At 41.1% G+C, this 25,024-nt stretch overlaps 1 protein-coding gene across 2 annotated transcripts in view; it reads left to right on the top strand.

The window, feature by feature from the left end:
• The first annotated feature begins 2,920 nt into the window (after positions 1-2,920).
• The window catches only part of shroom4 (shroom family member 4), a 108,542-nt gene continuing 86,438 nt past the window's right edge, over positions 2,921-25,024 (top strand). For both annotated transcript variants that reach the window (XM_074623110.1, XM_074623108.1), the window contains exon 1: positions 2,921-3,215. In XM_074623110.1, coding sequence (XP_074479211.1) covers positions 3,093-3,215 — 123 coding nt within the window. In that variant the 5' untranslated portion in view covers positions 2,921-3,092. The remainder of the gene's footprint in view (positions 3,216-25,024) is intronic.

Here is a 25,024-nt window from a genome sequence, read left to right as displayed (position 1 = left end):
ACTTGCTCTCTCTAAATAGACATGAATGAGCATCGCTCAAAACAGTGAGGCGACACACGTCAGCTAAAAGCACAATATCACTCTATATTTCAGCTGCTTGGCAGTAATGTCAGCTGACCAGACGAAGGTCTCTCCATGAATCAATGCTGATCCTAGTGTTGGCTTTTCCTGCCTCAGCCTCCCGACCGCGGCCGGAGGGAACAGGGGAGACATCGGAGTTTTGGTCGGAGACGATAACGTTTCTCTCTGAGGAGCGAGAACGTGCGTGTTGTGTTAGTGGAGGCAGGCAGAGGAGCGGTCTGAACAGCGTAGCCGCACACGAGCGCGCATGGGATCCCGACCCGGTAGACTTATACCTGTAAGAAGTTACAAACAGTCCCTTTAACACAAGCTGACGAGATTTTAACGTTTTGTTCTACGACATAATATACATCAATAAATATCCCACTCATGGATTTTGAAGCCTTTATGTGTCTTAAAAAAGACGGTTGCTAACAAGTGGCTAAATAAACGTCATCACGCTGACTTGTCCTCCTTCATAGCCTCGTTGTGTTTATACTCACGCTCATGTGTCCTTGGTGTAGCTCATTTATAGCCTAACGTTAGCAATTGCATTCACACTTCATATTTGTGGAGATGGAACAATCCCATTGGCTTTTTGTCGGTAGTGGCTAGAAGGGAGCCTGCAAACTGGGGAAACTCTTGCGAGATGGTTAAGGTTATAGCATTGACCTTGAATAGTTAACGTAAGGCATTGACCTCGAATAGTACAGGTTAGGATAGGTCGTTGGGCAGCGAGTCTCGAAAAAGTTTTTTGCAAGTTTTTGCGGATCTCAGATCAGATTTTGCAGTTTTCAGCCCGCAGACGGCCCGTTTTGTCCAGGGAACCGGGGCGATGCTAACTTGCTGGTTGGCCTACAAAGATACGTACCAATGAATTTCTTAGGTTGCCAGTATCTGAACTCTAGCTTTAAAACTGAGCCCGCTACAACCTCCGAAAGATTGAATACATTAATACATTATTTACTTTATCAAAACAAATGTTGTGGCATTTTACCTTATCATACTAAATATAGTCTTTGGGCACAAATGGGTTAAATGTGTCTTTATATGGTGGTCAGACAGGAAGACTGGTACGACTGGGTTTAGAAATGTGTGGGACCTGATAGTGAATGTTGTTGTTGGCCTGCAGCAGTATGTACTGTAGTTGTTAATGCTGCAGGTCTGCAGGGCTTCAGTGTGGATGAATGAAGGCTTTGATAATGTTTGTTTTCAAATAAAAAATGAGAGAACCTATATCCAAAGTAAAAACCCTTATTATGCATATGTATTATTATTATTATTATGTTTTTGTAAGTGGCATTTTAATGTTGTAGCTGATCAAGTTGGAGCTACTTTCTGCTGTAACAATGCACCAATTTATAATGTAAAATCTTAATCTGCAAAGTTTAGTCAGCTACCACATGAATGTAGTGGAGTGGATGTGTCAAGTAGTATAAATTGAAAATACTCAAGTGCAAGTACCTTGAAATTGTAGTCGCCTGCAGTACCTGACAGTTGTGGAAGAGTGTAGAAATACTCTGGTTACAAGTAAAAGTCATGCATTCAAGATTTTACTTAAGTAAAATTACAAATATATTTGCATCAAAATATACTTAAAGTACAAAAGTAAAAGTAGGCTACTCATTATACAGAGTGGTCCATTTCAAAATATGATATTTAATTGTAATTATTGATGCATTAATATATATATCACGTTAATGTTGCAGCCGGTAAAGGTGGAGTTAATTTTAATTACTTTATACCTATACTGCTGGGTAGCTAGTGAATGTACTCCCAGGATCAATAAAGTGTTATCTTTATCCATTATAATAAATCAGCATTATTTGTTGATTATATTTTGTATCATTAGTCTCAATTTGCAAAGTAACTGAAGGTATCAAACAAAGGTAGTAGAGTAAAAAGTACAATATTTGCCTTTAAATTGTAGTGGAGTAGAAGTATAAAGTAGCAGAAAATACTCAAGTAAAGTAAAAATACCTCAAAATTGTACTTAAGTACAGTACTTGAGTACTTAGTCATGCTAATTTCCACCACTGGTACTAGAGTTACTTTCCACCTAAGCTAGTAACCTTGTAGTGATTCAAAGTATTTCCTCAAACTCCTGTGATATTCTGTTAGTAGTAGCCAAACTAACCACTTTTCCTGTGGGATTTGTAGTTTTGCTGTGATATTTGTACAATAGCCTTCCAAATATAATTGTTGGAGCACTAAAATGATCTTTCTTTTATGAGCATAAATTCAGCATCATGTCATCAAATGAGCTGGTGATAGTTTTTGCAGGGGTCGGTGTCAAAGTGGCGGGTTTCATGTTTCCATCGAGTGGCCAGACACTCACTTCTGTTACTGCTATTCGGTTGTAGTTGCCGCCGTGAGCCTGCCTCATGTTATTACAATGCAGCGGTTGTTGCGCTTGTAGCCCCTCCCCTTCCTCGCTTCTCATTGGACACATTCAGCCAAAGCCTCTCTGCTATTGGTGGACCTGTATGTCGATCACATCCCGCCGTTCGAATAGTGGGCGGGCCCGTCTATCTTGATTCCCAAAGTTTTCCCAAAGTTTTTCCGTCAAGTTAGCAAAGGTGACCGGAATTGTTGGATTTAGATGTCAAAATAAAAGCGTTATACTTGATATTTCAGGGGAAATAAGCGGGCCATTAGCTTAAAGCATCAAAGGACATAATCAGTAGAATCATGGGATAAAGTATCGAGCGAGATTGGAACTATGAGAGACGCTAACGTCTACTTTTCGTCCGCGTTAAACACCTTGACCGGAAGTTGCAACCGCCTTGTTGGTCATAACTTCGACGAACTTGACACTAGCTAAAAGTTTCCTCCCTCCCCCTCTCCCACTAACTCCGTCCTCACCCATCCATCCGTCCATCCATTCGCTGGTGTTGTGTGAGCGGTGATGGAGAAGCCGAGGGACCGCTACCGGCGCCGCTAGCTAGCAGCAACGACTCCAGCTAGTCTAATAGAGAGACAGAGAGACAGAGAGAGAGAAGAGGACCGGATAACCGGCCCGCAGGGAGAGAATGGACACGGTGGAGCAGCTCGTCTCTTTCCACCACATTCAGGTCCAGTTGATCGGGGGCGCGCCTTGGGGGTTCACGCTGAAAGGAGGGCTCGAGCACGGCGAGCCACTCATCATCACTAAAGTAAGTGTGACATGATGTCTGTAAATGTGAAGTACATGAGCTAAAAGTGCTCCAAAGTGCTCCTAAAGTACCAACGGCGAGTTTATACTACACGATGTTACATTCTACATGACATTTTCTTCACATTTCTCTTTATATTTACACTTTTGGTGTCATATTTGCACAACATTTCACTCAAATTGACTGTATGGATTTTATTTAGTAAGGATGTGGTTGTTGCTAAACTGCATGGGGCTCCACCAAAACAGCAATTGTGGTTTGCAGGCTTGTGTGACTGCTCTCTCATTCATATGTGCTTTTCAGTCTGCTTGGCTGCTGGTCTCTTGGTTTAAACTTTTCAACCCAAAAAAGTCCTTTAAAATATCTGCTTTTCCTGCATCCTCTTGTGTATTTTTGACTTGTGCACAGCTAGTTCCAGTCTTCCTCCTCCTCTCCTGCAGAGAATAATAAGTTATTGTCCAAGGCAAATATGGAGCAGTTGATGTTTGTCAGCTGTCACTGGGTATGAATAAAAAGCCCTATGTATATAATGTAAAGCAGCAGCTCAAACCTGGAGGTCAAAGATGTGCTAAAAGGGGTTCCCAAGGGGATCCCTGGCAAAATGAGGCTCTGTTCATCTTCCTGTCACTTCATTCACTGCAAGGTAAAACTGCCCAAGTGTTGACAGACGACTAAAACCACTTCAGATGGAGTTTGGGCTAGAAATGTATACTCCATTGGGATACATCCCTGATATACAGAGCTTCATGCTACTTTTGAGGAAGCTGAATTGTAATATATGTATAGTAATAATGAATCATGCAGTGTGAACACAATTAGAAGACGGTTATTTGCTAGATTTGAAGAAAAATGGTTGAAAGATATATTGTTAAAACCAGAATTATGAACATATATTCAAATCAAGTGCAATTATGGCGCTGAATCTTATGTTATAGCAAACTTATCAAAGAGTCAAAGGTCTTTAGCTGCACAGTTAAGAACAGGAATCCTTCCTCTGGTTCTTGAAGTCGGTAGATTTAAAAAGGAGGACAACCGGTTGTGCGAGTTATGAGAAGCTGAAAATGAATCACATTTTCTTCTGTATTTTCCAAACTATGATGAGATAATAACTTCTATTTTAGTTTAAGTGTCTGTTCAAAATCCTGAAATGTTTTGGTGCTCAGATGATGACATGGAACGTCTATTTAATTTGAATGCTTATAAAGTCGGCTACTTTTGTTTCTCAAGCTTGGAAAAAACATCAGGATGGTTTATTTGCTTAGTATTATTTGTAATTTATACTGCAACTCTGGTTTCTGCCTTTGTCTTTTCTTTATTTTCTAAATAGTGGTGTTTTGTAAGCCCGTTTGGGAGGGGCATATTATTTATGCATGACACAATAATAATCAAATCCTTGAAGAGAAAGATTGTGATTCTCTGAATTGCTTTATGCTTCTGTGTCACATGTATCCAAGAAACCAAGTATGGGAGATAGAGGTGCAGAATGACATGTGGTGTGTTGTCATTTCTGCAGAGCTCTAGGAGGTTAATTTCAGGTGTGTTTTAGGGGAATTTGTAAGAGATTTACACATTTCTTTGACCCTCGTCTTGTGTGATAAAGTCGCGTGGGCCGACGTTTCCTCCCGGCCTCTTCTCACGGTTTCACGCCGCGGGCGGTGAGCTGCTGGAAATAAGGAGGGTGTCTTTGAATTACTGCAAGTAATTATTGGTGTGTGTTCTGCTGGGGGTGGTCTGTGTATGTGTGTGTTCAGTCCAGTGCATTAGTAGGCCGGCATGACATTCAACCTCTGCTCTCCCCCTCTCAGTCTTTCCTTCAAAGTTGCAGCAGCGGTGGTGCAAATGTTGGACTTCTATATTGACCACAGCACCACAGCGGGGAATGGAAAAGCCTGGCTCAGTCATCTGGAAACACACAAAGTCACACACACACACACAGCAGCCCCTGGGAAAATGTGACTGGGACTGCTAAAGGAGATAAAAATCAAACTGCGCTCTATGGCTGTTTTGTGTCCAGTGGCTAGTTAAAACACACAATAAAGGAGCCGAGGCGGTGAGTGCCAGACAGGAAAATGTGGTGCAGAAAAGTGTTTAATGATTAAGTGTTAAGTCCTTGAAGGAAAGAGGAGAAAGACAGGAACAGGCAGAGTTGAGGTGTGTGTATGAAAGACATGATGTGTTTTAGGTTTAGAGGGTTTCCTTCAGCCTCCACACACAGAGCTTTACTGTGTCTGTGTGGACCACAGCTGAATACAGTCATAATCCTCTCACTTCCGAGAGAGAGGGGGACAAGTAAAGAGCTGAAGACCTCCAATATGGCTGCCAAAGCGTTCCTCATGCCACCTGAAAGCACTCTTTTTGTCACTAAAAGCAGGAAAATACAAAAGTTAAATAACTTTCCTGATCAATTAATGTATTATGTATACAGATTTATGTCTATTTGACAAAAGCAATCTCAACTCATGGCCCACTAGTAGCTTTTTCCCAGTGGGCAACCGGGTCTGAGAAGTGAAGCCAATGCTGAAGTGCCTTAAACCTGCATTCTATCTAATAGCCAGCAGGGGGCGACTCCTCTGGTTGCTAAAGGAAGTCTGATTGTATAGAAGTCTATGAGAAAATGAGCCTACTTCTCACTTGATTTATTCCCTCAGTAAACATTGTAAACATGAGTTTATGGTCTCAATCTCTAGTGTCAAGTCTTCTTCAATACAGCATGATGTTCATTTAGTAAAGTATGGTCCCATTTAGAGTCAGATAGACCATAAAGCAGGGGATGCTTTAGGGCGGGGCTACCTTGTGATTGACAGGTTGATACCACGGCTTTGTCCGGTGTGGGAGTTGTCTGTGTTTTCATCTTACAACTTTAACCCTTTCACTGTGTGTTTTCACTTCATGTAAGTTAATTATAACATTTTTGGTCGCCTAAAAATGTCTTATTCAGCATTCGGTTGTACTTAGCTCCACCTTCTCGTGTCACTTCTGGTTCCAAAAAACCAAGATGGCGACGGCCAAAATCCAAGATGGAGACGGACAAAATGCCGAACTTGAGGCTTCCAAACGGCAGTCCACAAACCAATGGTTGATGTCATGGTGACTGTGTCCACTTCTTATATACAGTCTATGGTTTTTCCACGTCTTTCAGCCTTCATCCAAGTTTGCTCACTTGTCATTAAGTTGCCATCATATGACCCGAATATGGATCTTCAAATGAAAAAACAAGACCTCGTATATGGGATGAGATGGTAGCATGTTGAGATTTTCACAGATCAGCCATAACATTATGTCAGCACGGGCACCCTGACCGGTCCCCATGCGCAACAAACTGCTCCTCACTGTGTGTTCTGACACCTTTCTATCAGAACCAGCATTAACTCTTTCAGCAGTTTGAGCTCCAGTAGCTCTACTATTGGATCAGACAACACGGGCCAGCCTTCACTCCCCACGTGCATCAATGAGCCTCGGGTCTGACCCTGTCTCCGGTTCACCGGTTCTCCTTCCTTGGACCACTTTTGGTAGGTCCTGACCATTGCAGACTGGGAACATCCCACAAGAGCTGCAGTTCTGGAGATGCTCTGACCCAGTCGTCTAGACAGCACTATCTGGCCCTCGTCAAAGTCACTCACATCCTTACGCTGGCCCATTTTTTCTGCTTCCAACACAAAGTTCAAAGTTCAAAATGTTCACTTGCTGTCTAATATATCCCCCCCCCCTCTGTCAGGTGCCATTGTAACGAGATAACCATTGTTATTTACTTCACCTGTCAGTGGTCTGAATGTTATGGCTGATCGGTGTATACCAGAGTGTCACAGTATCATTTTTGGGGCTGGTGCTGAAACAATTAGTCAATCGACAGAAAATTAGTCCAGCACTATACCGAGAATCGATTTAAGCCCTTATATCAAGCAAGAACAGCCAAACATTTGCTGGTTTCAGTTTCTCAAATGTGTGTATTTTGCTGCTTTTCTCTGTATTATATCATTTTAAATTTAAAGAGACTGTTTGTAACTTTCAGAATGTCTTGTTAACAGCGACACCTGTGGCTGTTAAGTCAACGAAAGTCAGCGTTGGGCTCGCGCTTGCTCGCTCTAAATATACCTGAACGAGCATCGCTCAAAACAGTGAGGCGACACACGTCAGCTAAAAGCACAATATCACTCTATATTTCAGCTGCTTGGCAGTAATGTTAGCTGACCAGACGAAGGTCTCTCCATGAATCAATGCTGATCCTAGTGTTGGCTTTTCCTGCTTCAGCCTCCCGACCAGGAACAGGGGAGACATCGGCACCCGGTCAGAGATGATAACGTTTCTCTCTGCGGAGCCCCGTCACTTCACAAGACATGGAAAACCTCTGTTGGTCTGGAGGAGCTGCAGCAGTTATTTCTGCACAAACGTCCACTGTGCATTACTTCCACGAGGAAGAGTTGACACTGTTTAACAGACGGGCTTCATTAGATATACCTTTGCGGTTTTGGTGCTTCCGTGTAGTCTGTGTTGGAGTCTGAACAGCGTAGTCACACGCGAGCGCGCATATGCGACTGGCATGGGAAACCGACCCGGTAGATTTATACGTGTAAAAAGTTACAAACAGTCCCTTTAATATATTTTGGTTATGGACTTTTATTGAAATTGTGTGAACATTTTTCACAATTTAAAAAAAAACCATTTTGTATATCCTCCCCATAGACTGTATAGAAGAAGTGGACATAGCCACTGTGACGTCACCCATTGGTTTGTAGACAGTGGTTTTTGAAGCCTTGAGTTTGGCATTTTGGCCGTCGCCATCTTGTTTTTTTGGAACCAGAAGTGACACTAGAGGGTGGAGCTAAGTACAACCGAACACTGAATAAGACATTTTTAGGCGACCAAAATGTTACAATTAACTTTTATGGAGAGAAAACACACTGTGAAAGGGTTAAAGTTGTAAGATGAAAACACGGACAACTCCCAGACCTGACAACGCCGTGACAACCTGTCAATCACAAGGTAGCCCCGCCCTAAAGCATCCCCTGCTTTATGGTCTATCTGACTCTAAATGGGACCATCATTTACTAAATGAACATCATGCTGTATTGAAGAAGACTTGAAACTAGAGATTGAGACCATAAACTCATGTTTACAATGTTTACTGAGGGAATAAATCAAGAGAGAAGTAGGCTCATTTTCTCATAGACTTCTATAGAACCAGAGAAGTCGCCCCCTGCTGGCTGTTAGAGAGAATGCAGGTTTAAGGCACTTCAGCATTTTCTTCACTCCTCAGACCCGGAGGTTGCCACCTGATCCATCCATCTGTTTTCTTCCCCTTATCCACATCTGGTGGTAGCAGGCTAAGCAAAGTAGCCTCTAAATACTTACTAATTACTACCTCTAGTTCTTCAATGGGGAATCCAAGGCATTCCCAGGCCAGATTGGATATAAACCCAGCGGGTTCTGGGTCTTTTCCGTGGTCTCCTCCCTGTCAGAAGTACCTAGAAATACCTTCATTTTATAAACAATTAATCAAATAATTGTCACAATTGTCACAGATTTATGTCAGGGTTAGAACGATGGTCAAAGTGAATTTTGGGAGTTTTTTAGTGCAAGTCACCAGTGTGTCCTTGACAGGGTGAGTATGCTGTTTGTTGGGGCAGGTGTGAAACATGTGCATGAGACATATAGAGTGCATACAAATGTGCCAGTTGCCCTTTTCAGGATATCCATGTTTTGGAGGAGTGTGTTCGCTGCTGGAGGGGGAAGGGAGGCTTCCCAAGTCTGAGACAGCAGAGGGATATAAGCCATTTGGTCAACATTCCTCCAGGAGCATAACAAATTAGCACCGTGGGGTGTGTGTGGATGGGTGTGGACTAGAGATATTACATATATACATGTGCAGTGCTCATACACAGACTTGAGTACTTGTTGTCCTTGCAGACAGTGATCAGACGTGTGATGACACGGTGAGTTTAAGGTTTTATCAGCTCAACGAGTTAGCCATTAGCTTTCAGTCAGACATTCAGTGAGTCAGCACATCTTCCTGCTTAATAGGAGGGCATGTTTACAGACTAAAAGACATACAGCCGTGTTTTATGGTCATTTGTCATATTAAACTCTACTAGTTGTCTTCCCATGTGTTTGGGACATTTCTTATTGTGTCAAATGTGGTTGCGATGACCACGTGGTGAGTTTCCTCCATTGTTTTATTTGACAGAACAGCTGCTGTTGGGCTGTCAGCTCACTTTCATATGTGGTTTTATGATTTACTGTAGATTTGTGTTTAGGACATATTTGTGTCTCTGGCTCCCTGACTTCAAGGCAGCGTTCCCACGGGACAGTTTGTCATCCCCAAAAAAATGTGTGCTTTAAAATCTCCAGGATGGCATTGTTAAATCTGACTGGCTGATGATTTGGGGTTTGCAGTGATAAGTCAGTTTGTTTGAATTAATGCTGTGAATTATAAGAATCAATCACGGTTGTTTTGATGGATGCCAGTTGCTCATGTGAACTGTCTGGACTCCAGACATGTCTGCTATCTAAATGAACATCAGTCTCTACATGTTGAACAGGAGTCTGTCTGAGTGGACTGAAGCGGAGCCTCACTGTGTGTGTGGCCTTCATTGTCTTCATGTGGATATTATGGAGATGAAGGAGCTGTAACTACCTACAATTTGTCTCCAGTGATGTTTTATATAAGAGATTTAATATGTTTAATATATGTTTTCAACATATTCTCATTAGGGGTGTAACGATAAATTTTTAAGATACAATATGTATCACTTTCCGTGGTTCCGATATGATTCAAAGACGATATTTGCCTCATCTAGAGCAATACGACATGAGAGGAATCGATGACTTGAAATCGATCCAGTAACTTTTTTTTGCCAAAAATTGAATCAGTGCGACTGTGAAATAAATATCTGATACTGGACAGAGCAGGTCAGGAATCAGGAATCAGAGATAAATGAATTATGGATAAAAACAAGTAAACACAACAATCAATGGCAAATAGTGCTGGACTTACCTGGGTGTTCGGTTTTAACAGCCCCATGGAGTCTCACTAGGTGCGTGGAAAGATTAGTTGAATTGCCGTTGTATTTTATCTGGCCGTTGCATATTCTGCAAACAGCGAGTGATTTATCAAGGACATTTCCCTTTTTGCAAAAGCCAAAAACGTTTCCACACGTTGGACCTCAAATGAGGCTAAAAAACATATACATGGTATATTCCAGTGATCGAATTACACTGTAGCTTCTGGGAGAGCCCTATTTTTCGGGGGTGGGGTACTGTACACAGTACTGTAAAAACACACAATTCAAATGATTATTTCAAAATATTTGCTTTGATTTAAAAAAAAATATGCTGCTTAGAGCTAGTGTTAGGAAGTTAAACAGGTCATAACTCCCTCTCTATTATCTATTTTATATTAATGGGGAAATGTCTCTTTCAAACAACTGGATTTATTCAAGTTTCCCATCAAAAACTTAATTTTACGATATTACATTTGAACACATCATGATAACGTTGTACTTTACCTTCGCCCAATAATCATTTTTACTGAACAGAGCTTGAACGCCTCATAATAATAACTCAACACGCTGCCAACAATTTACCTGCATTGGTGGCGGGTGCTGATTTCAGTTTGTCGTGCTTAAATACATGGTGCAAATTCTTAGTATCGCTACAATAGATTATTTACCCTGCAGTCGATTTTAGATCGATATACGTCCCCCGTGAAGGAAAACTTGCAGAATACCTGTCGATGTAGTTGGATCGTAGGAATATAAATGGATACACTGATGTAGTAGATTAATCGTTACACCCCCTAATCCTCATGCAACAGTTCATATGATATCTAACGAAAAACATACTCCTGATTTTTATGCATTTTCCTACGAATGTCCAGCAACATGTGATGCAGGCGTCAATTTATGCTCGTTACATGAATAGAGTCTTTTCAAAGTAAACTTCCGTCTTCACAGGAAACAACTTGGTTAATTTTAGGCAACAAAATAACATAGTTAGGTTTAGGAAAAGATGGTGGTTTGGGTTAAAATAACTCTGGGAGTGATGTAACTCTAACGACAAATCAGTGTTGACTTCTGGTTTCACACTGAACACCAACAGCGGTCTGCTGGGCCCAGTGTTTTTTGACTCACCCATCCACCCCGACCTCTTCCCTACGTGGCGTTTGTAGCTCTTTATATTTCCTGGTTCACGATTACGTGGATTACATACAAATTGATTTTGTGGGATGAAAACAAATTACAGTGCATTTTTTTTTTGTAGGTATAACTACGAATGGTGTATGAGAACAGTGATGTTTTAGATGTCAAAGAGCGAAAGGAGGCTTCATTAGACTTAACAGTCTATAACTATATGTTTGATACTCAAACCAGGATGGCGTGCATTCACTTTTCTCCTGAGGAAAAGGGTCCAGTGTGTTCAGAGAGTATTAGCCGACCACTAGCTTGGCTGCCCCTCGCTACACAATCCTATTTCTTTGTGGTTCACATGTTCTACAGAGCTGGACTCATCGCCATCTTCATTCTCCTCTCATAAACCGCCAACAATGAGCCATCTCCAAGGCTGAACCACTGAATCAACCACTGAAACCAACAGAGCACTGCTGACCCACGACTGGAGGTCCTTCTGCTATTTTGGTTATTGGTGATGAAAACTTTGTCCGAGCAGAGCTCCTTATATTTAGTTTTGAGAGAGAATTCTTTGTTGTTGTTTTTTAAATTTGGGGTTATTTGGTGGTTGTTAGATTATGTGGTTTCCCCCACTGAAAGGTTCATGTATCCTGTATATGAACTTCTTCAGTGCATGTTTTTCATGTTGTCTTTCTGTACTTACAGGCTGTTTTCATACACCCTTCGTAGCTATACTTACGAAAAGTAATGCACTGTTATTGGTATATATATCACAATATCAATTCGTATGTAATGCACGTAATAGTGTACCAGGAAGTATAAAGAGCGCCAAACGCCACGTAGGGAGGAGGTCGGGGTGGATGGGTGGGTCAAAATAACAGACTTTAACCCAGGAGACCGGTGTTTGTACCCCGTGTGAAACCAGAAGTCAATGTTGATTTATTTGTCACATAACTTCAGTACTTTAGTTACGCCACTTCCAGAGTTATTTTAACCCAAACCACCATCTTTTCCTAAACCTAACTAAGTAGTTTTGTTGCCTAAACCTTACCAAGTTGTTTCCTGTGAAGATAGAAGTTTATTAGACCGGAGCGGAAATCGACAAGTGCGTCATGTGTTGCTGGACATTCGTAGGAGAACGCACAAAAAATTAGGAATCATTTTTTGTAAGATATAGGAGTTGTTGTATGAGAGTACTACAGATGCTAATTTCGATTTTTTTTATCAACATCTGTTTTATCGAATTAGATATAGTTTTCACTTTGTTCATCTCAGAGTTTTCATTCACATATCTTGAGGTCAGAGGTCAAGGGACCCCTTTTGAAAATGGCCATGCCAGTTTCTGCCTCGCCAAAACTTAGCGTAACTTTGGAGCGTTATTTAGCTTTCCTCCCAACAAGCTATCATGACGTGGTTGGTACCAGGCTTGTCGCGGTTGTCGGTAGATACTGATTACATTACGTACCCACTGTCGCCACTGTTGTTTTGCTTTTTTTTTTACAGAATAAGACCCATTTAGTTCATTTTAGTGTATCAGCGGTTATCAATAGATAGTTGGACAATGGATGCTTCACTCAAGGGAACAATTGCTGAAAGACTCCTTAAAATAATTGATTTTGTCTTAAAAAAAACAACAACTTTGATGGAAACTAAACTTGCTGCTCTCTTCTGCTGCAGGATTTTGAAATATCTTGGTGGACAAAGTTCACCTCAACTAAACCCAAACTGTTAAATGCGGGCATGTTGTGGAGGAGACTCCTGTTTTCTATTTGTGGCTGAAAGGGGGGTTTTCTTCTTCTTCTTCTTGTTCTTCTTCTTCTTCTTCTTCAGATGTATGTTTGAAAACAACAGTGTGGAATTTGATTTGCCCAGAAGTGGCAACAAAGATGGAGACGATAATATATCATATCTCTCTCTCTCTCTCTCTCTCTCTCTCTCTCTCTCTCTCTCTCTCTCTCTCTCTCGTCCTGCTGTTGACAGTAACAGGAATCCAGGGATCTTACAAAAGAATGTTTTGACATGTGGTCGAAGGTATGCAACCAAATGTCCTGGGTTGGTAAACAGCTGTGTGTGTGTGTGTGTGTGTTGTTCCCTACATTCCAGTAAAGGTAGCCTCCAGTAGCAATCTGCTCTGCGGGGGGTAGATGAGGATGCCATCAGATAGAGATGCTATTGTCTCTACTGTTTCCATGTCCTCTGCCCTGACTTGCTTTGTCAACTGTCCTAACTAACCAAAAACACATGTTCTGCAGCAGCACAGTAGAGCATATTGAAGAGAGAGACAGAAAGAATGAGAGTATTCGTGTTTTCAACAAATTCTAGTGAGTTTTGCAGGATTGGAAAGGAATTATTTTAAGTCATTTATAAAGAAAAAACGCGTCCTCACATGTGAATATTTGCAGTTTAACGTAGTTTAAACTGAATATATCTTTGAGTTGTTGGTCAGACTAAACAATGTAAACTAGAAGGACACTCGGAGAGCAGATCTACGCCAAGGCCACTTCGCTCCAACATTTGATGGGTTCTTCCTTGGCCCATGCTGCATCCTTATACCCAGTTTCATGAAAATCGCGCCCGTAGTTTTTTTCCGTGGTCCTGCTGACAAACAAACAGAACCAAAGACACAACCTCCTTAGTGGAGGTAATAAGTAGTCACACTGGGCTGAGGGAAACTGGGATTTTTCATTATTTTATAGAAGAAACGATTATCAATTAATGGAAAAAATGACATGCAGATTAATCAACAATAAAAATAATAATTACTTGCAGCCTTATTTCTTATTTAAGTTTGCAAATGCATGCTCCAATTTTATGTGTACTCAAAGCTCAACAGAAATCACATTATGGTGTCTACAAAGAAAACCAAAAACTTCTCACTCAAGACAGCAACAGAAATAACAGTATACCACCATAGAAAGAGAATATTTCATTCCAAGCAATGAAAGAGTTTATATGCTGGATGGACGATGGAAACTTGATGTATAGGGAACTGTCAGCTCATACGATGAGCTGTTTCTGCTGTCTGAGTGGATATAAAGGCCACTGCTAGCATTATAATATTTCATTTTTTCTCAGTTAATCTATTGTTTAGTCTATGAAATGTCTAAAAGTCCTTGCACAATTCCCCAGAGCCCAAGGTGACGTCTTCAAATCGCCTGTATTCATTTTACAATGACAAGAAGCAGAGAAAAGCAGTAGATCATCATGCAATGTTTGCAATTCTTTACTTGATAGCTGACATAAAACAATGAATTTATCATCAACATTGTTGTATTTTCCATAGGTGGACTAAGTGTAACGTAGTGTTTGTACAGTTGGAATGAGGAGTAGTGATATGGATCAAATCCTTTATTATAGTACATTTAGTTTTATGTGGAGACATGGAGATAGGGCTGTACTCCAATCTGAACTTTAAGATTCCACTATTCATTCATTCTTTTTATTTTTTCTTCATATAGACTATCTGGCAATCAGAAAATCAAACTAAAAAACTGTTTCAGGGATGATTTCAACCTCTTTAACAGCGCAGTCTGTCCGGGGAATTCAACTCTTCAGCGAGCGGCTATGGGAAGCGGCGAGGTCAGGTGGAGGGCACTACGGTGCGACACAGTGCGTCACGGTGCGACACAGTGCGTCACGGTGCGTCACGGTGTGCCTCAACTGTCTCTCGGCTTGGAAAGGCCCGGGGTCAAGGTGGCTCGCGGCTCCAGCTGGGAGCTTTGCAGCACCCCTCGCCGCCTCCCATGGCCGCTCGCTGTGCCCTCTCTCCCTGCGGGGAGGGAAGGGGCTCCCGACGTGACTATCAACCAGAGCGGACTGTCCTCAGTGCGAGGGGTCAGCGGCGATGTGTCAAAACATGGACCCCGTCTCGTTTACTATGCTTGGGTGTGACTGTTTTTTTGCTGTGTCATCACCATTCATATCTATACAACCAATGTGTTTATGAGTCAATTGTTTCCAAGAGCACAAAGTTCTTCAAAGATCTAGCCTCTTAAAAAAAAAAAATGACGGCTCAATTGCAGGAATTCTAAGTCAACTGAGGGGTCACTGATGATCAGGGTCTGGAGGGAACTTTCTTCAATTCCTGCCACTGTGGCAGGCAAGTATTTCTTTATTTGCCACTTTTGAAATCTCTGCGCTAAATGAAGGAATAACATTTTAGATCTGATGTCACTCAATGTTCGATATATTTTACACAAAAAACATGATATGAATGTTAAATTCCACAGTTCCAATTACACCGTAGCTTCCAGGGAGCCCTATTTTTGGGGGGAGGGAGGGTACTGTACACGGTACTGTGCTGTACTTTCTTATTGTCATCTATAGCGGTTATTTGCATAAAAACACACAATTCAAATGATTATGATTATTTAAATATTTGCTTTCATTACAAAATCTTTGCAAGCTGCTTAGAGCTAGTGTTAGGAAGTTCAACAGGTCATAATCCTCTCTAATATCTATTTCATATTCATGTGAAAACAAACTGGATTTATTCAAGTTTCTTGCCAAAAAATGTCATTTTAGGAGATTTGAACACATCATAATAACGGTGTAATTGACCTTCGCCCAATAGTCATTTTTACTGAGCAGAGCATGAATACATCATAATATCACAGTGTCGCATTATCAGGGAAAAATAGGGTGCGTCCCCTCGGGTTTAGTAGCGCCATGCTTTTGAGTGCTCTTTTTTTTCTCTCCGCCGTGTCTCCGGTAAAACAAACTAAACCGTGATACAGCGTGTGTATGCATCATTGTGCAGCGTAACTGTTGGAAAGCATCAGTACAGAGGAATCGATAGTCACAGAGGCATGAGATGCCAAAGAATCGGTCAACTAGGAACCCGCTCTTAACAGGAACCGGTTCTCTATTTCTATCTCTAGCGGTTTCCCTGCCTGCACAAAATGTACCCCCATTTGGCGGGTGGCGGGTGGCGGGTGCTAATTTGAGACCCTACTGACGATGATTTGACTCATTGACTTCCCATAGTGTTTGCTTTAAAATATCAAACCTGAATCTTGGATTCCTGAAGATTTAGTTTTCAATTCTCAGATTTTGTAGCTACTTTCTTCTTCTGTTATCATCCAGTGTTGAGAAGCATCAACGCCTCCCACCAGATGACACTGATCTGCCAGATTGAATGAATGAATGAAAGACTTTATTTCGAACATATAATAAATAAAAACAAATACAAAATAATAACAAACAAAACAAGAGTTATAGTGTCCGAAAAGGAGTAGGTAGAAGAAAAACTTTTATTACCCTACCCCTTTCTCACTTCTCCTCTATTAACTCATATATCATAGAATGATAATATAATATAATATAAAAACTATCCCAGATTTATTTACATCCCAAGTTGAATATATGAACAGCATCCCAAGTTTATTTACAACCCACATATACATCTGGAGTTAAAAAGTATATAACCAACTTCACAACTTTAACAACCAGATTCACTCAACAAGTCGACGGCTGATCAGTTTACATGGGATTTTAAGTTGGACTACAAATTTTTCATCAAAGGGTTAAACGACCTATTGATGCAGTGTGTGTTGGGTGGGGTTGGAATGTGTCTATCTGTGATCTGTGGAGCCTTTAGCTGTTTCTTTAGGCTACGTCTGCAGGCACACACACACACACACACACACACACAAACACACAAACACACACACACACACACACACACACACACACACACACACTGAAATAACAACCGCTCTTTGTGTTGGTGCATCAGTACAGTGACCCTCAAACACACACACGTGTGTGTGTGTGTGTGTGTGTGTGTGTGTGTGTGTGTGTGTGATATTAAAGAACATTAGGAGATATTCTGTATGTCATAGTTGAATAGTGTGTCGGGGGTGTAGAAGTCCTGACCTGAGGCTGCTGCAGTTGTTATTGTTTTTGTCCAGCGCTCTGCATTTTACCCTCTCACTGGGGGGGGGCAACACACACACACACACACACACCCTCAGCCGTGTTTTCTTTTTTCTCAGATTACACCAAAATTGCATTTTGATGTGCTGGAGAACCGTTTTTAAAACCCCTGTTGGGTTTTGTGTTCTGCTGATTTGCAAATTTTGACCTTCAGTTCCGGGTTTCCCCCCCCCCTCTAAATAGCTCAGTGGAGGTGGTGAGCAGCAAACCACTCGCAAGACCAAACTTCAGTTGGAATAAAAGAGACGGAGAGCAGGAAATCTGTGCTGTGAATTAAATGTAGCAGCTTTGTTTGGACCGTTGGTCCTCTAAGGGCGCATTCACAAGTCGTAGTCTGTTTGTCGAGTCCAAATCAGAGTGAAATTGTTCCTCTTGGTTGGTTTTCTCTTTAGTCTGGTTCAGTTACACAGTGCACAAATTAAAGTGCACCAAATAAAAACACTAATTTGCTGAGGGGCGTGTACGAAGGAGCAAATTTATCTTTTTCGTCTGGAGAGCTGCTACTTCTATGCAGGGAATTCGCAGACTTTCATATATTGCTGTCAAAGTGTTTTCACGTTGACCAGGTGTTACACCGAAATCTGTGATCGGAATCTGTGACCGCAGAGAGCCAGCAACACATGAAGTCACCATTTCTGACGGCTGTCGTCAGTAAATGTGACCCCACTGTACTTGTCTTGCTTTTATTTTAGAGTTCTGTGAATATATCTTTAAATTAAAACTATTGAAATACATTTATGATTTTTAACAATTTAGTTTTGTGTGTTTTCGCTCACGTATTTGCCTCATTTATTACACAGACACAGTGGGGTCAGATTTTACTGACCTTGTGTTGCGCAGGGCTGCCCCGAATACCATTTTTTTTGGGCTTCAAAGCTGCAGTGATAAATCTTTGAAGGTATTCAAGGCCTCGTGGAGCAGCAGGCTGACTTGCTCTTCTGTCTGTCTGTCTGTCTCCATCTCCTCTGTTTCAGTGCCGCTGCCGCACAACTGTAAACACACTTCTACACACAACAAACAGCGATATCCGTCTGACAATAACTATCCAATCCAATCCAATCCAAATGTATTTATAAAGCACATTTAAAAACAACAAAAGTTGACCAAAGTGCTGTACAGTTACACATAAAAACATAAAAACAACACAATAAAACACTAAGACCAACTTCAAAACAACAGGACATTAAAATAATAAAAGCATTAAGACCACTAGTCATTTGAATTGAATATGAATAATGAATAATGTTGTTGGATTATTCCTTATTTCATGGGCTATTTTGAGATGTATACATTATTATGGCATACTTATTAAAAAATAAAAATGTAAAAACGAAGCATTGGAATAGTGACTTGGAGGTGTAATATGTCATGGACGGTAGAAGCTGTGAAACATTCGGGTCAGCCCTGGTGTTGCCACTTCATGTGTTGCTGACTACCTGCGGTCACAGATTCTGATGGTCACAGATTTCAGTGTAACACCGGCACTGATCTACTGTGAGCAAGAATCCCTTGTCCTCCGGTGTATGACTTTATATTAATGTCACTATATTTGTGGACATTATTTATCATATTGTGTAACTTCTCTTCAGCCCAGATGTCAAGTTAACCTGTCCTTTACCTGTGTCCATCTCAACAAATGCCCTCACAGACAGCCTGCGTTTTGGTTCCCTTGGAGACGGTCCGAGACCACCTCTCGTCCGCTTAGAAGAGTATGATTACTGCGTTCAAAATATATTAAATAAAATTATTTTGTGTCTGCCATTTTATATATTTATTCTAGTAATTCAGCTTTCTCTTGATATTCTATTGCAAACTGAAACAACTTTCTCCTGGTGTGAGGGAGCTCCGGTACCTCTGCCGGCCTCACCAGATTTTACAGTCCTGCTCTCATCCACTAACACGATATCCAGTTTACCTGATTCCATGTGAATGCAGCATAAGTGCACCTTGATTGAAGATATTTTTTTTTATCAAACTTATAATTTTGTTTTGAGGAGCTAAAAGGTGTTTACTTGAGAGATGAAACCATTCATCGATTGACAGAAAATGTAATCAGCAACTATTTTGATATAACAAAATTTGTCACTATTATCTGACGTTAGTTAGAGGAATTATTGAGGAAATAATAGTCAGATTAAACAACAATGAAAATGCAATGATTGTCTTGCTAATTTCTAAATCAAAAAAAAAAAAAATATATATATATATATATATATATATATATATATATAGAAAACCCCAGGAGGCAGTTTCAGTGTTGTTCAGTGATTCACTTTCAGTCCTTGTTGTCTAAAGACTCTTTTAATCCCACCTTGTTTCTGATTCCTCTTTATAACATTTTCCACCAGCCGCTCTGCAGCTATTAACGCTGTGACATCACGAGCAGTTTCCGAGCTATTATGTCGGATTAAGCGGGGCTGTTATGGGCCATAATTTGTGTGTTTTCTGTGCGTCTGTGTTTATGTGTTTACTGTTTATTGCAACGTAGCCATGCCCCAAACCAAAGAATGCACCACACACACACACACGCACAAACCCATACACACACACACACACAAACCCATACACACACACACACACACACACACACACACACACACACACACACACACACACACACATTCCACCATGCAATGCGGTCCACTCTCGTGGCTACCCTGGCAAGTTGACTCCAGTTTGTGGTCTAAAATGACACAAAAGTCTCTTTGTTTACTGGATCTTCTCTCGTCGTCGTCCCTCCCGTCTGCCCTCGGTGGCGTCTGACATCCTTTCATCCCTCCATCTTTTCCTCCCCGTCCTTGTCAGGCGACCAGGGGGACGTTAAGTGGGATTTTGCGAGTCATAACTTCCCCTGACGTTCTCTCCTCGTTGGGACGAGTGGAACCTCTGAGTGGGGAACCAATATTTGTGGGTGCAGTTAGGAGGGGGACGGTGGGTGTGTTGCATTCTTCGTGGTCAGGATTTGTGAGGAGTTTGCCCAAGTTGTTTATTCATCTCCCGGGTTTGAGTGATTTTGGTTTTGGATTTAGGTTTCTGAAAGCTGATTAAAGATGCAGATAATCAATATTCAAAGTCTCTTCTCCCTTTAATACGAGAGATTTGGTGTCTATGCTAGAATTTTATACTTTTAGCCTCTGGAACAACATTTTGACCACTGTTGGATAAAAAAACTGCACTGAAATTGAGACTAATTAAACAATTTTAAGGTGAATAACTCTTAATGACAGGATAGCAGAGCCTTGCTGTATTTGGGAGACTGTGGGATAAATGTACTGCCTTGAAAAACAGAAAGAAAATGTGTTAGAAATCTAGAAATATGCAAAGAAAGTTGCTTTTCGTTGCAGGTTTTTGCAACAGTTTTTCAGTTTTTAATTAAGCCATTACTAGAGCTGCAATGATTTATCAATTGGTTGTCAACTATTAAACAAAGCTTTCACAAACGCAGACTGCCGCTTGCAACGGCATTTATAAAACTATATTAAACATATTTAACGGAGGCGGCCGCCTCGTAATTCTCTTTTCAGGTAAAACCCTGCACACAGTCGCCCAGGAGAGAGGTCTGGATGGGGGTGGAGTCTGTGATGTATGGGTGTGTGAGAGGGAGCCGGAGGAGAGAGGGAGAGAAGGAAATACCAAAGCGAGTCTCATGCCGGCGGGGTGGCTTAAATACATTTTGTATTGGAAAAGCCGCGATACATCAACTAATTTCTCATGACAATAAGGCACCACTGGAGATAGTCAGGGTGTGATGGGGATGGATGGGAGAGTGATAGGTAGGAAAGATGGATGAACTGGGACAGACAGATGGATAGAAATGTCAGGAGGACAGAGGAAGATGGTGAGGAGGAATAAAAGGTGAATGAAGAGAAAAGACGTAAGAACGTTATTAAAAGGTCCTTCAAGGTCATTTTCTAGAAGTGGTTTCTGTTTGTTTTTCAGTGACAAGTGTTAACTGGAGATGAGTGATGTTTATATGCACATAAATCTCATATCTCTGTGTAGTGGCTTCTCAAGTCTATCTATTAACTGTTATATTAACTGTTGAAAGCTTTGCTTTGCACTCATTGTAAGTTATTGTCCACCAATAGGCAGTGATTGCCTTACAGCAGGTACAACACCAAACCACCAAACTACCATTTCAAAAAGGCTGAATTTAGTATCCATTCCACAGATACTTTCTTTATCTACTATCAGAAGAAGGCTTTTGCCTCAAGGAATTTCACATGAATTTGATCGATTTCTGGGCCCCGTTATGACTCTCATAAAAATACTTGAATGGGAGCCCAGATAGAAAAGCGTTTGAAAGCTGGCAAAGCAGCTTTGATCTGACAGAAAGTCAAAATACACACAATGTACTCTCTTATGTCTCGAGAATAAAGAGTGTGTGGGGGGGGGGATTTCAGTCGAGAGGGCGAGGTCATTTAGTGCACATTAAGACGTTAATGTTTCACCCTTATTTAAGTGTGTGCGTGTGCGCGTGCGTGTGTGTGAGATAAAGAAGGCACACACACATGCACACACATATGACATTGATTGATCAATCCAGTCCGTCAGCAGCCCGCCGACCTTTTAACCTTTGCTATTGTCAGCGCCGGTCACCGGATCTAATGGCTTCCATACTCCACTAGAAGCACACAGCCAGGGATGTGTTTGTGTGTGTGTGTGTGTGTGTGTGTGTGTGTGCATGTAGTATATATTTTAACTGCCATCCCAAGAATTGAACAACCATAAAAAGATTGAATAAAGAGCTTGGGTGTTTATCAACCTGGGTCTTATTCTCATCATCATGGCTCATGTTAACTTTGCACTGCTAACTAGCAATGCTGAAAATGCAAATTTGTTTTAACTAATTTCTTTAATGTATTAACATAACTTTTTAGGTTGTAGCGGCTCAGTTTTAAAGATACTGGTTTCATATGAAACTAAAAAAACCTGATGAGTCCATCAGTACCGACCATGTCATACTAGCTCCAAACTTGCGCAAAATGTTGGCGAGGAAGAGCTGTCATGTCCATCTTCAAAGGGGTCCCTTGACCTCTGACCTCCAGATGTGTGAATGTAAATGGGTTCTATGGGTACCCACGAGTCTCCCCTTTACAGACATGCCCACTTTATGATAATCACATGCAGTTTGGGGCAAGTCATAGTCAAGTCAGCACACTGACACACTGACAGCTGTTGTTGCCTGTTGGGCTGCAGTTTGCCATGTTATGATCTGAGCATATTGTTTTATGTTAAATGCAGTACCTGTGAGGGTTTCTGGACAATATCTGTCATTGTTTTGTGTTTTTAATTTTTTCCAACATTTACAATAATAAATATATACATACATTTGCATAAAGCAGCATATTTGCCCACTCCTATGTTGATAAGAGTATTGAATACTTGATAAATCTCCCTTTAAGGTACATTTAGAACAGATAGAAAATATGCGATTAACTATGGACAATCATGCGATTAATCGCGATTAAATATTTGAATGGATTGACAGCCCTAAATACCAGATATAATACCTTTAGCTGTAGCTCCACGCAACACTTTGTTTTAGTGTGGATGTGTAGATCTATGCATTGTTTTGTGTTAGTAGTCCGGCAGCGAAGAACTGAGGGGAAGTAAGTGGTGGGTGTTGTTGTAGTTTGTCTGTTTCCTCCAGGTCAACCTACATTTACTTGATAGGAAGTTGTGTTATTGAGCACCCAGCAACACATTTCCAGTAATGGCTGCTGTGGGGATGGAGTATTAAATGTTGAATCTGTTGTTGTTGTTGTGAATCTAGTATTGCAAGTCAGAAACAATGCTATCTGCTGTTTCTGCATCCAAATAGATGAATGTGGGACTTTTATTGTGAAGAACATATGAAATGAACTGTGTTAATCCACCGCTTTACAGCCGCTCCTTTGACCACTAGTCACAGCCATGGTTACACACACCTTCAAGCGGGTAGCCCTGTAGTAATGGAGATGCAAACCCGTGCCATGCTGGGCTGACGTGCCGAGTCAAACCGAGTCGAGCCAAACCAGCACATGTGTACGGAAAAAGGGGCTTAAGTGTCCCAAATTGCATAACCAGATTAGAAGACTGTTTCCTTTAGTGTTTATTTGTGTTTTTGTGTGTGTGTTTCTATTAGCTTACAGCCTCAGAGTGTCCTCATGAAACCTCTCTGAGTTCTACTGTTTTCATCTGAGTATCTGTGTCGTCCCCATATCAACCCAAAGAGCACTAATCCATCCCCAAAATAGACTTTTTCCCCTTTTGGTGTGTACATATACACAAACCTCATGTGACAACCAGAACATCACACAGTCACTTGAGTGTGTGACTGAGTGAGGTTCAGTGTCGCTGTTTGAGTGTCGGTCTTATGGTGGATTAGAAAGACCCGGTTTTGTGTATGCGAGTGTTGTTGTGGTGGATTATGGGAGTTGGAGTGTGTGTTTTTTTACGATGTATAGATGACGGCTGAGGGTTAAGGTTCGACAGGATGCCGCGTCCTCGGGGTCGGGGGTTAGTGTGGCGCTGCAATGCTCCGTCACTAAGCATTCTGGGTAGCACAGCTTTGATGTGGAGTCTGTAATGAGGGGCTTGTTTTCACAGATTAAGTCTGGTATTAACGGTATTACTGGAGCTTAAGGTGGTAGGAACGTCTTTGGTGTAAAGCAGCTGGATTTCCCAAAGATCACCTGTCAATCAAACGCTGTGGGCGGTGCACTGACGTCTGTTTTCTTTGTAATGAAGTTTCTTTTCTTCTTTCTTCTCTTGGTTCTGTAGTCTTTTCTTGAGCTGCTAGACTCTTAACTCAGAGCCGTTCAAGTCTGCTTTTCAGTGTTTTTATAGGCTTCTAAAATGTATGTATGTTTAAGAAGCCACCAACATTAAATGAAATGATATTGAACACTAAATCTTTATTTTCTGTATGTGTTCGTCCTCAGTATTCCCTCTCAAAATATGAATTTAACTGACAGTTATTCATATGATGCAGCCAGCATATTAGAAGCTTTTTGAGCTGTTTATTTCTAATATGTTGTCCCTTTCCTTCTCAATTTATAATATATATAATATATAAATATAACAATTTATACGGCGCCTGACTCATTGGGGGACTGTTTGAGCAAAGCAAAAACAATTATTGCTGCATTTCTTGGCACCTCTTCAAGCAAGAGAGTGTATTTGTGAGTGTGTGTGGGGGGGATTTTTTAATTTGAATTTAAAATATTTAGTCTCATCCTGGGAATGCGGCTAAAACAAATATACGGGTGAGGAGACCCACCAGAAAGCGTCTGCAGCACATTTTGAATAATTGCTGAAAATATTCTGGATTAAAAACAAACATGAGGAACCGCTGAGTCGTCTCCAGTGTTTAGATATAGAAAGTTTGTATATAAAGCGGAGGAATGCTGGAGTTGTCTTTTAATAAACGTCAAGCGGACACAACATGGAAAGTGAGGACAGTATTGTTCCTTATATGTTTTTCCAAATCTATATAAATCTATTACTACTCCACATCAGTGGCAACCTCCGGGTCTGAGAAGTGAAGTCAATGCTGAAGTGCCTTAAACCTGCATTCTCTCTAACAGCCAGCAGGGGGCGACTCCTCTGGTTGCTAAAGGAAGTCTGATTGTATAGAAGTCTATGAGAAAATGAGCCTACTTCTCTCTTGATTTATTACCTCAGTAAACATTGTAAACATGAGTTTATGGTCTCAATCACTAGTTTCAAGTCTTCTTCAGCATGATGTTCATTTAGTAAAGTATG

The sequence above is a fragment of the Sebastes fasciatus genome, chromosome 22 (genome assembly GCF_043250625.1).
Source record: "Sebastes fasciatus isolate fSebFas1 chromosome 22, fSebFas1.pri, whole genome shotgun sequence".
NCBI lineage: Eukaryota > Metazoa > Chordata > Actinopteri > Perciformes > Sebastidae > Sebastes > Sebastes fasciatus.
This window is presented reverse-complemented; position numbering and strand designations above follow the sequence as displayed.